The sequence below is a fragment of the Larimichthys crocea genome, chromosome I (genome assembly GCF_000972845.2).
Source record: "Larimichthys crocea isolate SSNF chromosome I, L_crocea_2.0, whole genome shotgun sequence".
Lineage (NCBI taxonomy): Eukaryota > Metazoa > Chordata > Actinopteri > Sciaenidae > Larimichthys > Larimichthys crocea.
This window is the reverse complement of record NC_040011.1, coordinates 1,207,671-1,223,791: the sequence shown is the minus strand read 5'-3', so window position 1 is coordinate 1,223,791 and position 16,121 is coordinate 1,207,671. Positions and strand designations below refer to the sequence as shown.

Sequence of the window (16,121 nt, the reverse complement as noted above, 5' to 3'; positions counted from 1 at the left end):
ATCACAAGGAGGCTCTAATGACCTTTTGACTCTTATTACAACATAAATACTCAAATAACGTAATTCAGAATCAGAAATACTTTAATAATCCCAGGGGGAATTATTTCATCCAACCCATTTGTATTAATAGGCTTTATTCCAATATAAAATAATAAAATGATAATAAAAAAAATGAATAATTTAATTCAATTGGAGATCTGTCAAGACTTTTATACCTTAGGCACACAAATGTTTGTTTGAAGTAGGTGTACATAAACATTTATACCTGACAAGAGTCATTATTTTTATGAACATTACAATAATTATATGAATGTAATTGTAATTATATAAGTAAATACTATAATGAATTGAAATAATAAAATAAATAGTGTTTTGAATATTTGCAACTGGAACAGATAAAATTTCATTTGTAGAACTTGTGAACACACACTCACACACACACACACACACACACACACACACACACACACACATTGTATACTAGCATTGCAGTTGTTGCCATCAGGCTCAGTGGCAGCTGCAGAGCTTTTTTTTTTTTCAGTCTGTACTTTGTCAGGACCAACCAACCAGTCAGTACACTGGGAGAAAAAGTAGGCTACTCTTGTGCTTTTTGGAGTGGCATCTGATCCTGCCTTCATCATAACCAAAGCCCTTCTGTAACGTGTCGGAGGAAATGTCAGACCCAACAGGGGAACTCACCAACAAGCCCTTCGCGACACAGTTGTCCAATGTTTACTTCAGCATCTTGGCACTGTTCTGCTTTAAGCTCTTTGTTAAGATTTCTCTCAACTTGCTGGCATACTTCTACATTGTCCGTGGGAACCGTAAAGAGGCTGCCAGGATATCAGCAGAGTTCTATGATTATGGTCAACAGCACAGTGAGTACTCTGACAAAAACATAAAAAGCCTTTAAAAGAGAGTTTTCTTCAGGGAGTTTCTTTGTTCCACACACGCATCATTTTAAGCATATCTGTGTGTTAAAATCTGGTGTGTAATACAACTGTGTTTACACTATATACTATGTTTGACCTTAGGCGTATGAGGTCATAGGTAGAAAATATTCATATTGTTTACGTTAAAATCACGTTAAAGTACACTAGCTGATGCACGTCCACACACACAAACACACACTCACAATTTCTGTGTTTACAAATGAGCTATAAATACTGCATTGCTAATCCAATGATTATGACAGCCATTAAATGTATTCACATTAATACATACTGTAGATATAAATGATATGGCTATGTTTCTTTCATTAGCTTAATAGCTGCATATAAATCCTGAGCTGTACATTCAATATTAAATGAAGACACTGTTGGCTGGCAGCTCTTTTCCTCTAATGTATTAATAGAACACAGTCATGATATCCACCCCACCCTCCTCCCTCCCTTCCCTCGCCCCCATCCTGCCCTAGTTTCCATTCCCAGCTATGCAGTGCACCCTTTCACACTGAGACAGCCACCAAAACAACACTCCACACTCACAGGGATAGGCGGTCCGAAGGCACATTATGGGGGAAGAGAGACACAGCGACAACATAATCTGTATCTATCATTCAAAGGGATGTTTTAATTTAAAGTAGACCCACTCCGTGGAATACTAATTAGCCAAGCTTAGGGTGTTATTAGTCACAGTCCTGTAGATATTGTCTTCCCTGTTCTAAGAAATCTGTTTGATGTCTGCAGCTGGGTCTTTTATATCCATATTGTAAATTAATGTCAGTCGAGGGAAATAGGCTGCATGAATAAAAGAGCATGAATTTCATAGGAAACATTAGGTTGATTATGATTTATAAATCATGATTAAAATGGATGAAGATGAGAATAATGATGATAACGTGTGGAATGCAGCCGGTGTTATTCTGGACATTGACTCAGGTATGCTTAATGAGATTATTTATTTATTTATTTATTTTTTCCTGACAAAATTACTATATGTCAAACACCCACAGGCAATTTCTCAAGTTGATATTATCTGGACTATGAATGTGCTAGGAGATTGGAAGATAAAGGGCAAAATATGAGGTTCAATGAGATTTCATTCAGCTGTAATTAGGTAAGCGATGAAGGAATCATAATATTTAGACTTGATGAATAAACAAGATTTAATAAGGCAACAATATCAGGGTAAATAAAATAATTTCATAAAGACAGAAAATCACAATTGACTTAAATTACTGTATTATAAGGTAATTAATGTATCTAATATTTTCTGAACACATCAACTGTATGTACCCGTACTTCCCTGGAAATAAGCGCTGAATTCTTATTAACATTGCAGGATCCTGGGCAGACCGCTCACCCCTCCATGATGCTGCGAGTCAGGGCCGCCTCCTGGCTCTGAGGACCCTCATTTTACAGGTGAAGGAACCACAATCCCCTGGGAGAGTCATGTGCATCCCCTCATCTATACACATGGGGTCCATTGTAACTGTCCCTCGGGCAATTCAATTTGTATCAGTTCCTCTGTGGCCTCGTGGTTTAGATGTGAATGAAAAAGGTTTGGATAAAAGTAAGAAGTTAATGGGGTTATCTGGGATTACTTTTAATTATCTGATTTGTTCATCGACAACTCCATTATTTCTCAACACTAAATATTCTCATTAGTTAGATAAGTCAAGGCTTCTATATGTTTTGAGAATCTCTCTCTTTTACCCCGAATGACATTGTATAACCAGACTAACATGACATTGCATGACAAAAGATTGATGTTTACCAGGGGACTGTCATTGTTGCTAAAGCTATCAGTCAAAGCTTCCTCTTGGCCAATATCGATTGGTTGCAATTCTGCTGTTGCAAAGTTGCAACAAGCAAGAGGGTTAGCCAAATATCTGCAACATGAAATGTAAACAGTCAACATCTGGCCATTGATAATAAATCTTGTTTTTTAAAGTGAATAGCTGACATATCTGTGTAAGTTTACAATACCATGACTTAGATACTACAGCACTAAAACATGTTTTTGAACTAAGCTGCAAAATATTTGTTGCTCTGTGGCCCAGAATAACCATTATATGTAGTATCTGAGGGGGGTCGACAGAATTGCTGATTAATGCCAAAGACTAATAAAGGGATAATCTCCTTTCCCCTTTTCTTGCTTTGTCAGCTGTTCACAGATTGAGGAGTACAAGAGAGGAAGCCATCTCAGCTACAAAGCCAACAATGCCTTGTTCTTAACTCAGACAAGCTCATGACAAAGCAGTGATATCATTACAGTATTTTACAAGGTGATTTATTAGCACATTACCAGACCCTTATTGATTCTGCACTTTAATTAGCAAGTTTATTAATTTCTATTATTTAAGTGTGACTGTACTGTAGGGTTTGTCAATTCCTAACAACCGTAACTAAGGAAGAAGGGTTTGTTTTATCAAAGAGAAAAGCTTTCTGGACGTTCTTGCAATTCCCAGTGTTCACCAATAGAGGTTGACAGAGGTCACGTAATGCTTAATGTCCTTTGACATTTAAATGTCTGTGGCTGTTTGATTCTGTTTCCAGGGTCACAGTGTGAATGTTCTGACCATAGACCATGTGACACCCCTTCACGAGGCCTGTGTTGGAGACCATGTTGCCTGTGCCAGAGCTCTCATTGATGCAGGAGCAAATGTAAGTCACGTATTGGCCTTTAATGTTACTATGCTGCACAGGTCAAATGTCATTTTCATGGTTGGGAAAATCTGGGTTGGGGTAACAAATGAGCAATGCGCTGCCCTACCCTCTTCTACAGCCGCTGTAGAGCTATTAAGCTGTTGTTCCCCTTCAACTGTTCCCCCAGGCTGTTGCTATTAGTCAACTTGCATGCTTAAACAAGGCCTAAAAATAACAATTAAAAAAATGTGTTTACAGGTCAATGCTTCTACAATTGATGGTGTCACCCCTCTGTTCAACGCCTGTACAGTGGGCAGCGTGGCATGCACTGAAATTCTTTTGGAAAATGGAGCAAAACCCCAGAGCATTGTATACAATCCTTCACCGATCCATGAAGCTACGAGCAAAGGTATATTATGGCAAAATATTCTGCATATGAGACAAAATGCAGGTAGTTTTCTGTCGACTTTTTGAATATGCCTGAACATCACAACAATACATCTGAATGGTGTTATGTAGCACCAATCTTACAACATTACCACTTGGAATCTGTTATTTATTATAACATAAACCAATATATCATTCCAACTCTTCTAATTACACAAGCTCCTAGTCTTTCAATGTATTTGTGTCCTCTGCACTTTCCTAACAAACCTGCACTGTGAAAAAATAGCTTTAAAAATAAATCCCGACATGACCTAAGCAGACAGCTTGGAGAATTATCTCGCATTGTCACTTACTGATTACTGTCTTCATGCTCCATTACTTCCAGGTCATTACGGTTGTGTGGAGGCTCTGGTGACTTGGGGGGCAGATGTGGACATGGACATTCCTCACCTGGGCACGGCGCTCTATACAGCCTGTGTCTGCCAAGAGCTAGAGTGTGCCAGGAAACTCCTGAGGGAAGGTCAGCTCACGGCTCAGTGTGGATCTTTACATCTCCATACAGACAGGCACACATCCTGTATGAACATACACACAGACAAGGAAATAAATACACATATGAATACACAGTGGATTTTAAAAAAAGCCTCTGAAAAAAGACGCAAAAACATCGAAACATTTGAGGTGAACAGGTCCTTAACATTGCATTTAATTAGCCTTATATATGTGTACTCTGATTATCCCTGATGAAGTACCTAACTGCAGTTGACATGACAGGCATTTCTAGCACAGCAGAGATAAAACAGCTTTATTTCTGTCAGTTATATATATATATATATCTCTCTAATATATATCATATATTTATTTATTTATTTACATATATAGGAATTAGGACAGGTATGTACAAGTAATTAACTTTGAGAGTTTGGAGCGGAACAGCAGTCACGTGTAGCCCACATATTCCTTGCTATATTTGATTCAAAGTAACAAGTTCACATTCATTCTCTCAGGCTTGTTAAAAATAATTTCTGTAAAATGTAAGTATTAGAGATGAGGGATGATCTTAATGACTGTAAATAAGAAAATGTAGTCACAATTTAACATCTGGATTATAGAGAATTGATGTTTTTCTTTAACAGTTTAGGTTTTTCTGACTGGACGGTGTCTTGAACGGATAATTCTGTTGTCCTGCATTAAGGTGCAAACGTACAGAAAGGCAGATCCCTGGATTCACCTTTACACGCAGCTGCAGAAAAAGACTGCACAGCTGTAGTGAAACTGCTGCTGGACTTCGGTGCAGACATTAATGCCAGGAATATAGAGTTTCAGAGGCCAGTAGATGTGGCTCCACCAAGTAGTCTAACAGAGGGCTTCCTACTGCTCTATGAAGGTACAAGAACACGTGTGACTTGTTTTTACAAGCAACTATAAACCTATGTTTGCATCTTTTTTGTAGAACTGATGATTCTGTGTTTGAACAACTCCATCAACAGATATAAAAGTTGCATGACAGTTCTGAAAATTCTCCACACTCTCTATACTTTGGGACCACCTTAAATAATATTTCATTCATCTCTTTTCATAGCTACGCCACGACTGCTGAGCCAGCTGTGCCGTCATTGCATCAGGAACTGCGTCGGCCGTGACAGACTCCACCTTCTTTCCCATCTTCCCCTGCCCAACAGGCTCAAGAGCTACCTGCAGTACCAATGACAGACAGAACAACCAAACTATCTGCCTGAATAGGACTTATCGAAAGAAGTTGTTAAAACAAACAGCACATCAGTTCCATGAACTATTCCAACCTTTAATTTTAGATACCAGTCAATGCAGTAAGTGCAATTAATTAACATAAGTCACAGAACAGACAGAGTAGTCGACAGTACCATGCTGTGTGGAGCTGGCTTGCACCCCATATGTGATTGTGGACCTAGATGAATGTAAAGCAGGGAGTTTCTAAAAAAGACCTTGCAGGCTTACCCTTCACTGGATAAACTGTGGTTGAAAATATAATAGGAAGTTTATTTAAAATATTCTTTTTAATTAAGGTTTGCTGTATTTAGAAGATACCTTAAAGGGATAGTTTGGGTGTTTTGAAGTGAGGTTATGTGAGGCACCTAACTATAGTTAGTGTATTACCTACAGTAGATGGTGGTCGGCGCACCCACAGTTTGGAGAAGCAGACAGGGTTCCTGGCACAGAAGCAGAGCTATGCACTGCTGTGGATAGGGTCATTTGAAAAACATATGTTAGACAACTTGTTAGCCAAGTTTAAATGTACACTATATAAGGAATATATTCATTGCTTTTACCTTGCCATCATACAGCATATTCCTATGCATAAGCCCAACTGCACGATGCACTGTACCACAGATCAGCTGTCTGGATCAGCCAGAAAAACACAAGTATACACCATCTTTGAAATCTTTCTGAACCAAACAGCTGATTGGTGTAACAGTGTGCAGCACAGTTTGAAGTTCTCCGGTTAGTGCCAAAGAAAAAGGCTGTCAGACAGCAATGCAAAGCGGTAAAATATTCTTAATATAGCGTACGATTTGTTTAAGATGGGTTGTTTTTATATGGCTAAAATATGTTTTTTTTTTTCTGCTGACCCTGTCAACAGCAGTGTAAAGCTCTGCTTCTGTGATGGGAGTGTGGTCTGCCTCTCTATACGGAGGGTGTGCTGACACAGGTAATGCACTGACTATAAATAAGCACAACATACAACCCAACAACAAATAACCCAATTATCCTTGTAATAGTTGCAATAGCTACCAGAGAGTGATGCACTTTGAAGTTATATGTAAATGAGTATAGAACATAGTTTTGCATTTGATATATAATGCATTGAACACTACTAGGTGATTAAACTGTTTTGAAACATGGTACATTTCAAAATATGTCGTCTTTGTACGTATGCAGGCTGTGCTGGTGATGAGTGATGTCTGACTGAGACGTGCAGTGGGAGAATTATTATTTAGAAAATTCTCACAACAAAAATAGTCGACAAGTTTAATCTTGGATTACTGAGCGCTGATGAGTGGGGGAGGCTGACCTCTGTTGTAAAATCCCAAATGGAAAATATGATGGGGGTGGGTGGAGCAGCTGACACAATGGTTAATATGGGAATTAAATAAAGCTCATAAGGCCTTGTGAATAAATAACCATATGGACAAAGTAACAGGATAACATTTTGTAATACTGAGCTGACATTAAACAGAAATTATTTCACAATTTTATGATCACATTACCTGTTTGTATAGATTATAGATATAAGATCATTTTTCATAATGTCTCATTTATGTATTTAACATTGTATAGTGGTCAAATGAATTTGCTGTAAAATGATGTTATTAAATGATGTTGTTATATTCTCTGAGGAGCGCCACTACTCTCTGCGTGCTGCCGCAAGTCAAAGACGCGTGTCGTGCCGTTGCCATGGAAACGTAAACAGAAAGGCTGTTAGTCATATCAGAGGACAGAGGTGCGGTGCAGGAGTTAGTTGGCTTGACTTCAGTTCAAAACATTATTGGTTCATCTCCTCAGGCTCGGAGCAGCATGTCTTATGCTCAGTCTCCCAAAAAGACAGGACTGCCGAGAGAGGTCGTGAAGTGGCTGCAAAGCCTCGACCTGTCAGTGTATCCGAAGAACGTGCGCAGGTAAAGAAGCGGTAACTCGGTATTACGTAACCAACGTGATGCTGGCTTGTTACTATAGCTAGACAGATAGACATAGATAACTCATAGGTGTATAACTCACTACCTATAAATGTCTATCTTGGTAACACTTGCTATATTTTAGCCAGCTGCCAAACAAAAGATTAGTGGGCAAATACAAATACAATATAATAGTGTCCGGAAATGGAAATATCAATGTTGCCAGGACAGGCACATGATTCATGGTGGATTTTTCCTCACTTTTCATTTCCAGAGATCTTTCCAGTGGTTACCTCGTGGCTGAGATGTTTTCTCATTACTACCCACAAGACTTTCCCATGCATTCATATGACAAAGGAGCATCACTGTCCACCAAACAGAGGAACTGGAGCCAGATACAGAGGGTAAGAGGAGGATCAAAGTATGATGAGCACAGAAGAAATGTCTCTGTTCAGTCAGCATGTGATTTAAATGTAGTTAATACCATTTACTTTTTGCTTTTCAAGTATAGACTGCTTAATTCTTTTTTAAAAATAATACATTTTAGCTGCCCACTGTGATATTGCTCAACCTATTGAGCCACACACCAGATACTGACGTCCTATTCCCTATTTCTTTTTTTTTCTTTTTTTTTTTGTACTTCTTATTTTCAGTCAGATAATTACTAAAGAGTTTTATGGTCCCAGTCTTTACAGAAGCACCATCTGCACTTGATGAAAGAGGTCATTGATGGAACCATCCACTGTAAACCAGGAGCAGCTGAGCTGATGGTGCAGGAGGTTTATACTGTTTTAACTAAGCGGAGGTAAGGGTTGGTTGGGTCTTTCTATAACCAGACCGATTCATATCTGGTTTATATAGTTATAGTTACATTTTGAATATCCCATGACTTCTCAACGATCCGTGATAAAAATCCCGTGACCATTCGCAACCTATACGTAAACAAACAACTATATAATGCAGTACATGACAGTAAACCAAACGTTATGATGCATCAACATTAGAGCTGATGTCTGTAGCTGATGTCAGCAGCTACAGAAAATAAAATTACTGTTAGGTGAGGTTATATCATGTGGAAGCAATTTCATAGAGGTTTACAGTATTTTACTAAATACATCACATTTAGAAAAAAAATCCATGACCTTTCAGAATTTTCCATGACCCTGAGAACCCTGTGGAGATTTAGTTTGATATTGAAATATTAGGTACTCAAAGAGTTTGTTTGAGACATTACTGTGAATTGACCACTGCTGAAATGTTTTGCTGATGCTCAGGAATGTGTTAGATCTAACTACACATAAAACTATATGTGTAACCCTGCTGTAACAATGTCACCAGGCTGATTGTTACATTCTCATACATTGCTATTATTAAAACTTAACATCACATATCCAACTGAATATGAAATAATACCCATACTGTACAATGACTACATCTCTGTCACAAAGATATCTGGGAAAGTATGTGGGAGATAAAAACACTACATGGCTTTTAGTGCACTGTCCGTTGGTACGGAGCACATTTCTACAGTGTAAAAAGTATAGAAATATAACAACAAGATCGTGTAGGTATTCTAAACGTTTTAAATATCACTCCTCAGCATCAGAAACATTCAGAGCCCAGAGTCAGACTTCACTGACGATAACTACCAGGAGCTTCTGCCGACAGTGGCGCGCTCCACAGCCTCCACGGCTATCAAGAACAACCTGAGGATAACAGAAATCATGGCTGTGCCTGACGTCAGCACAAACCGGAGGAAGGCAGAGGTCATCCTCCACAGGCACCTGAGGCACAAGGCAGCAGGAAGGGTTCTCAGCCCTGGTGAGTCAGCCAGGGGTGATATTGAACTTTCTGTGGAGTGTAAATATAGAGTACTGTACTGTGCTTGATCATGACAACAACACAAGAGTCATAAACATAAAGAGACAGAATGTTGATACACTCAGTTAAGAATATAAATAGATATATACAGTATAGTTCATAAGTCAACAGAATTTGGTTAGTTATGATCATTTCTTTGTTTTTTTTTGACAGGACAATTTAAAGTGAAGCATGATTTGGGTCATTTAGCAGCCACTCCAGTGTCATCCATCTGCGGTGAGGAGTGCAATTCTTCATCTGGACATATTACATCAAGTATGCGTCAAGTCTTATATTCTGTCACAACAGGAATGGGCAGTGATTATCCTGCAAATGTGCACAAATGCATCACGTTAGTGGAGCAGATCTTAGTATTTTTGGAAAATTGCAACAGTTGTTTGAAACACAGTAACGTCTCAAAACAAAACAAAGTTCCCTTTAACAAAGAAAAAAAAAACGCTGTAATTACTTAATGCTTATTTTTACATTTTCCCAGAGGGGGTAGTGGACATGTAAAGAGTAATATTTCACTCCTCAAGGGCAGGAGGCCCTTTAAAGGCTGTATTAAGGGTGCAATGATAAATGGCCATTTGTCAATATGAAGTCATGCTATAAATAATTAAAGTTACTTCTTACCCTTGTTATCGAATAACCTTATACCAGAACATATATGATATATTGGGGTAAATATAATGGAGCTGCACTCATCCATTCTATTTTCCAATTTCTGCGATTTTAGAGTCGTGTTCATCCTCGCCAGCATGGAGCAGAGCGGATGTTTCATTCAAGGAGATAAAAGTGCACCAGCCTGTCAGACGCTCCGTTAACTAATGGTTAACTAATAAAGGAACTGGATGGAGATCTGTACCTCTCTTATTGTATTGTGTGTTTGCATCACCTCTTTTTACAATTATTAAAACATTGTCCAGTTTGAACTATTATGCCACAGAAATATTTACCAGAGTATAATTTGTTTTGAAAGATAGATGACGTAACTGTTATGTAAAGCTTATGTAATGTTACAGTGCCCCTATCGTCATGTTTTGGGCTTTCCCGTTTATCCCAGTAGATGGCAGCATTGAGTCATAAGCGAAGCTCTCCTTAATGGTTTGAGATTTGATCCACTGTTGTAGGTTTACATTGGCAAAAAAGAGAATACAGATCAGTATATGAAGAAATGCTGTGCTTTTGACAGTTGTACAACCCATTAAAGAACACACAACATTCTTTCTTTACTTTTTCTCACTCTGTTTTTCAAACTCTGTTAAATTTATGCTGAAGCTCATTACATTCACTGTGGTGGGTGCTCCCTTAGGTAATAATCCTGATTATAGATTCCTAAATTGGCTTCCTAAATTTAGGGAATAACCAGTCACTGCGACATGTAAATGTCTTGTTTGTCATTTAATCATTAATGTTCTACATTTTTCCAGCCCTCGGTTGAAGAAATATCAACACTAATAGTTAAGAATATTGAATATTGACTCACTGGGCTTGACTTTTAATGACCAATGCAGGTTAGTTTTCATTTTTCTTTCTATGAATATGTCAACAATGCTTTGCACGTGAGAAAGAATGGATCAAATTTGCACATCTTCATGTGACATCTAGAGCAGCAAAAGAAAACAGTTATGATTTGGGGGTCAAAATAAATCCTGTACCTGTGATAATGACTGGGAAGTTGTGTCCCTAACATCCCGGGTCATAAAAGGATTTTTAAAACTTCAAAAATGAAGTGATGGATACTAATTTCTAAACATTTTGAGAGCCTGATGATGATCATGTCCTTTAAAAGTCTACCCTCAGTTTCAACATGAATTTCTGTTTGTTGGATAGATTCTGGATCTCTTTACAGAGTGGCAGCATTAATGCCACCATACGCTGTGGCCTTTCACTGGAACACCTTTGGGTCTCATACGAAGAATATAGAGCTGGAAATGATCAACATAGGTGCCCTTTAACACTGCATACATATCTGTAATTATGTATAAACAAGTGACCCTTTAACTAAATAGTAATAGTGAACATTTAGCACTGACTCTCAAACTACAAGCATACACCCATGAAAATCTGTGGCTGAGCAACATAAAGATAGATGCACCTTAGCAATATAAATATTTTCTTCTCTTTTGTGTGATTTATTTTCGCATAATTAGAAGAGAACATTAAGTTGCCAAGGCCACTCCACTTCACTTAGACTGAGATCACTCTATTGGCCCCAAACCTCCAAGCACTCGTGGATGCTTAGTGTACAGTACAATTGAGCTGTGAAGCTAGTGAAAAACGGATGACAGGATGATAAGTGTTTCTGGCTGACTGCCTGGCTTCTCATGCGGTCTAAGAGCCTGGGCTTTCCATAGAGAGACAGGACAATGCAGTAATGATATGATCTCCACAGCCTCGACTATTGGCTACAGATGACCGTGACATTTATTGCTGCCATAGCGATACGCTAGAATTTGACTCATAGTGGGGTGTAGCTTTTGGGTCAACGATTACAACGACTAATGTCAAACTGTAAACAAAATATTGAACCATAAGCCATTTATGAGAGTAAGCGTGGCTATCTGACATTTGACCAGCCAATAATACATCTCACGGTCTCTTTGAAAGCAGCCCATCTCTTTTTTTTCTGTGACAGCCAAAGCCTCTTTCCCTGCCTCCCTCAGTGGAGCTGTAAAACCTGACCTCCTTAATCTTTCAGAGTTTTTGATTTCCCTCAGCTTGACTGGGCGTGAACACACATCAGCACTTAGGACGAGGAGCACTGTCGCCTGTTGATTTCTGCAGGCACTGGGTGATGATCATCAGAATTTGCATATTTAGTGTTGAGCTTCAGATTCGGATGTATTGGGGTTTTACTGAAGATACGAAATTGCGAGGCACAGCTAGAGGCAGCAGCAAGTGATAGCACATAAATGCAACATGATAAATGTACTGTGTACTACAGAATAGCCTGATATGTTCTTTTAATAATGCACAATAACTTACACTGCAAACTCTATGATGAGAGAGATGGGCTGTTTTACATTAAAAAGTGCTTGCTATGGTTACACAGTGATGTTTATATTTATTCTACATCTACGCGCCTCTCCCACTGAACAATACCTAGAGCCTGGTTGCTATGGCAACTAGCAAGCCCATACTGGAGAACGACCAGGAGACATTAATAAGCTTACTGTGAGCTTCTTTGGCTCCTTCTGTTGGTCATGAGCACAGGCGGTGGCAGTGTAGGATTTTAACCTGTACGTGCATGCACACAAAATCCCCCCAACACAGATAGCCTTTGTGATGAAAATCTGAGACGTCAGGCAAATGAGGATGCCCGAAATGCCCTAAGAAAGTGTATCACCATCTGCCGTTTTTTCCTATCTGCATCATGGTACCCACAGTGTGAGGAAGCTCTAGGGGAGAAAGGGGATGCAGCATGAGAAGGGAGGGGGTCAACGCCTTGTTGGAAGCATAGACAGGAACACGACTAACCAGAGGGGGGAGGTTGTGAGTCTTTGTAAGCTAAGGATTCCCCTAGAAAAAAAAAAAAAGCCCTCCCCCATTCCCCCACAGCAAATCTTCCACCCCTATTAACAAAGCCATGGTAAGCTAGTGTGTGGCCATGTTATCCAGGCCAAGGGTGGGGCACTTTGTGTGTCTCTATGTTGGCATGCACACAAACGTGTGAGGAGTTATATGCACATCTGATTCCAGTATTTGTATGTATTTATTCAGTACCCACTAATGAAGTGCTTTGATTTATTTGCATATTTTCAATATAGTTACAATGCATTCAGCTGCTGGCCCCCGTTCTTGATTATCAGAATCCCGGGGGACAAAGTTAATTAGGTGCAAATTAGTATTTTTATGTGCCACATACAAACAACACCACTTAAACAAATATTAAAACATTATTCATTATATTGGCGCACAATTTAGCTTCAAATGAGAGACTTCATTTTATTACTGCCAGAGTTTTATGCATTACAAATATTTATTAAAGAGCAATACTCAAAATTAAAAATGTATGCTTTGGGTAAAATAATAAATGAGGTCAGAAATGCTCAATAAAAACTGAAAAGCAGCACCCAGACAACACAACGGGTTTGTAATTCAGTTTCTAATTAATAATTAATGATAACTGGTAATGGAAACATAAGCATTTCAGCAACCTGACTAAACAGAAGGAAAGTGGAGCTTAAAGAGCACAAGTAACCACAATACCCTTTACATGCTAGAAAAGTGCACCGCTCTCACTTAAGAAGAGTGAGCAAACCTGCTAGAATTAGACTCACAATAGAAAGGGCAATGGCAACAGGAAGGTAGGGTAAGAATATGACGCAAGACAAAAGGTCTTTTGGGTCAAAAGCAAGAAAGAAAAATGTCTCGCATTATGTCCTAAATATACTTTTTACAGGATTTGCATCACTCACTGAAGTCATCTAGTTGGCCATGTCTCAACAGCACCAATTTTATCATATGAATTTTTTGTAATTTATTTTAAACTCTCCAGTGTTTACTTCTGTAATGATGTGTGAATGATACTTGTATGTATGTGGGACCAACTTCAACAAACTCCAAACTACAGGAAGGACCATACAGATGCAGTTAAGTGGGTAGGTGTTGTGTATATGGAGACAATGTTAACTGATGTCCAAGTTAGTTTATACTAGATAAGCTTACCATAATAAATAAAGACAAAACACAATCAAACATGTCAGTATTTTTTATGCTTTTCACTGAAACACTGAGACAGAATCTTACAACAACTTGAAGGCAGGTTACATAAATTCTATCTTCCTTACTCTGATGCCTATAGTTTTGCTTTCAGTTTGCAAATTGCACAACAAAAAAAAACAGGAAAAAACAGAGCACGCATGTATGTGGGCAACTCATTTTGGAATTATGTTGACAAACCATCCTGTTGCAGCGTGGCCAAGTTGGTAAAGCAGCACATAGCCTACTGATGAACAGGCAGGAGAATCCAGGCTAGCTTGATTTGGATCAAAGTAATAGATCGACTAACCATCAATCATCATGCACCGACCGACCAACAAACATACATTATCATTCCCCCTAAAAGTTAAAAGTTAGTGAAAATGTACAAATACAACAAAGAAGAACCCAGTGCCCACAAGAGGTTGGACGATTTGGTTGGACGATATGCAACAGAAGCCTAATTGAATTATTAAATAACGATGTTGCATTAAGCAATTAATCATTCATGAAGCATTACATTTTAACATCAATGAATTATGCTGAAAGATTAGCATAATTGCTTACACTAGGTGTGGTTCTTCTAGGAGGGCTACAAATTAAGCTGTTCTTTTAATTAGGACAGTTATACAGTAAGCCAAGAGCAATATAGAGGCTGATAAGATCACTTTCAACATGTTATGCATCAAAAAAAAGCTACAGGTTGTCACCCCCCATTGCCTTTTTCAACAATTAGGCTGGTTCCAACTATCAGTGTGAATTATAAGCTAAATCACAAACTGCTCTTTCAATGCACCAAACCATCCAACCACTTTCTGTAGCCACTTATCCTTATCGGGATCGCGGGGGCTGGAGCCTATCCCAGCTGGCATTAGGCAGGAGGCAGGTTACACCCTGGACAAGTCATCGGTTCTGCATCAATCCATTCCTGTATTAATGTTTATTATTATATTGTCTATTCAATTCAATGGGTTTACTTATATCATTCTGACAACTCTTTACTTGCCTCCTTCTTGACTGCTTTCCAGTTCTCTGCTGCATCAGAGGCTCAATTTCCCCACAGGGATCATTAAAGTTTCATCTAATCCACCTGTCTGATCATTCATCCATGAACCCATCTGTCCATACTTGAAGTCAAGATTTTATTTATACTGCACACATTTCATCCAATAGCACTTTAATGTACCCCAATGATCTTCTAATTATTCCCTCATGCCACCCATCCCTCAATTTGTCAATATATTGTTTATGTTGTTTAAACTCTGGCCATGGTCTGTATTAGTTCTGTATCTATTGTAAATTCTGACGTATGGATTATGCATATATTAGGCATTGGTTGCCATGTTGCTGCACTGCTTGCTACTCAAGATTTTTGCACAACCAACATCTAACATAGATGTCTTGGACTGTGTTTAAACAATTCCAGGCAGTTAACTGATAACTGAATGCATATCTCCTAAAGTGGAGGAATTTGGTAAAGTAGCCATCCATTGGCTGCCCAAACTGTTTGATAAAACCGTGAGCAGCAAAACTTCCAACCATAGCAGACCACGCAATAATCCTTTAAGTTTAAATCTTAAAATCACCAACTATAGGCAACACCTTGTTTCTGCGCTGTCTGTCTGCATTTATATGATAAGAATCCAACAACACCATCTTGGTGATTGTATAATTGAATCTGGATGACTAATAAGATTAGGAGAATCCCATTTTGAAATCAGATGTCACCCCCCCCCTCCCTCCTTATTCCCTCCTTATTTAAGGAGAGGTTGAGTTAATGCAGTAGAGTCACTGCCACGGGGAGGGGGGTGACGGGCCTAACCATTCTGTCTGAGAGAGCCAGGGGTGTTTAGGGTGGGCTGGGCAAGTAATGGTGACCCACACTCATGAACACCCCTGTCTAAACGTGATGCAGTCAGAAGGT

At 38.8% G+C, this 16,121-nt stretch overlaps 2 protein-coding genes across 5 annotated transcripts; both read left to right on the top strand.

Annotated features, from left to right (window-relative positions):
- Positions 1-342: 342 nt before the first annotated feature.
- Positions 343-7,294, top strand: asb5a (ankyrin repeat and SOCS box containing 5a). Of its 3 annotated transcripts, none has more exons than XM_027280200.1 (7): positions 347-878; positions 2,284-2,363; positions 3,501-3,608; positions 3,849-3,999; positions 4,363-4,497; positions 5,173-5,364; positions 5,560-7,294. In XM_027280200.1, exons 1-7 carry the CDS (start codon positions 674-676, stop codon positions 5,685-5,687), a joined length of 999 nt encoding a protein of 332 aa, XP_027136001.1. In that variant the 5' UTR covers positions 347-673; the 3' UTR covers positions 5,688-7,294. The 3 variants fall into 3 exon arrangements, with proteins under 3 accessions (XP_027136069.1, XP_027136001.1, XP_027136038.1); XM_027280237.1 differs by lacking the exon at positions 347-878 and adding an exon at positions 905-1,880; XM_027280268.1 differs by lacking the exon at positions 5,173-5,364 and having other exon boundaries at positions 343-878.
- Positions 7,295-7,406: 112 nt separating this feature from the next.
- spata4 (spermatogenesis associated 4) lies at positions 7,407-10,350 on the top strand. 2 transcript variants are annotated; one of them, XM_010729498.3, is made up of 6 exons: positions 7,407-7,633; positions 7,905-8,034; positions 8,317-8,435; positions 9,231-9,451; positions 9,665-9,727; positions 10,230-10,350. In XM_010729498.3, exons 1-6 carry the CDS (start codon positions 7,533-7,535, stop codon positions 10,319-10,321), a joined length of 726 nt encoding a protein of 241 aa, XP_010727800.1. In that variant the 5' UTR covers positions 7,407-7,532; the 3' UTR covers positions 10,322-10,350. The 2 variants fall into 2 exon arrangements, with proteins under 2 accessions (XP_010727800.1, XP_010727799.1); XM_010729497.3 differs by having other exon boundaries at positions 9,665-9,766.
- Positions 10,351-16,121: the final 5,771 nt, after the last annotated feature.

Excerpts from the sequence above, each read along its gene's own strand:
- asb5a (XM_027280200.1), top strand. The coding sequence starts at position 674 with ATGTCAGACCCAACAGGGGAACTCACCAACAAGCCCTTCGCGACACAG. Across the intron at positions 2,364-3,500 it reads TGAGGACCCTCATTTTACAG|GGTCACAGTGTGAATGTTCT; the intron begins GTGAAGGAACCA and ends TTCTGTTTCCAG. Across the intron at positions 4,498-5,172 it reads CAGGAAACTCCTGAGGGAAG|GTGCAAACGTACAGAAAGGC; the intron begins GTCAGCTCACGG and ends TCCTGCATTAAG.
- spata4 (XM_010729497.3), top strand. The coding sequence starts at position 7,533 with ATGTCTTATGCTCAGTCTCCCAAAAAGACAGGACTGCCGAGAGAGGTC. Across the intron at positions 7,634-7,904 it reads TATCCGAAGAACGTGCGCAG|AGATCTTTCCAGTGGTTACC; the intron begins GTAAAGAAGCGG and ends TTTCATTTCCAG. Across the intron at positions 9,767-10,229 it reads ATCTGGACATATTACATCAA|AGTCGTGTTCATCCTCGCCA; the intron begins GTATGCGTCAAG and ends CTGCGATTTTAG.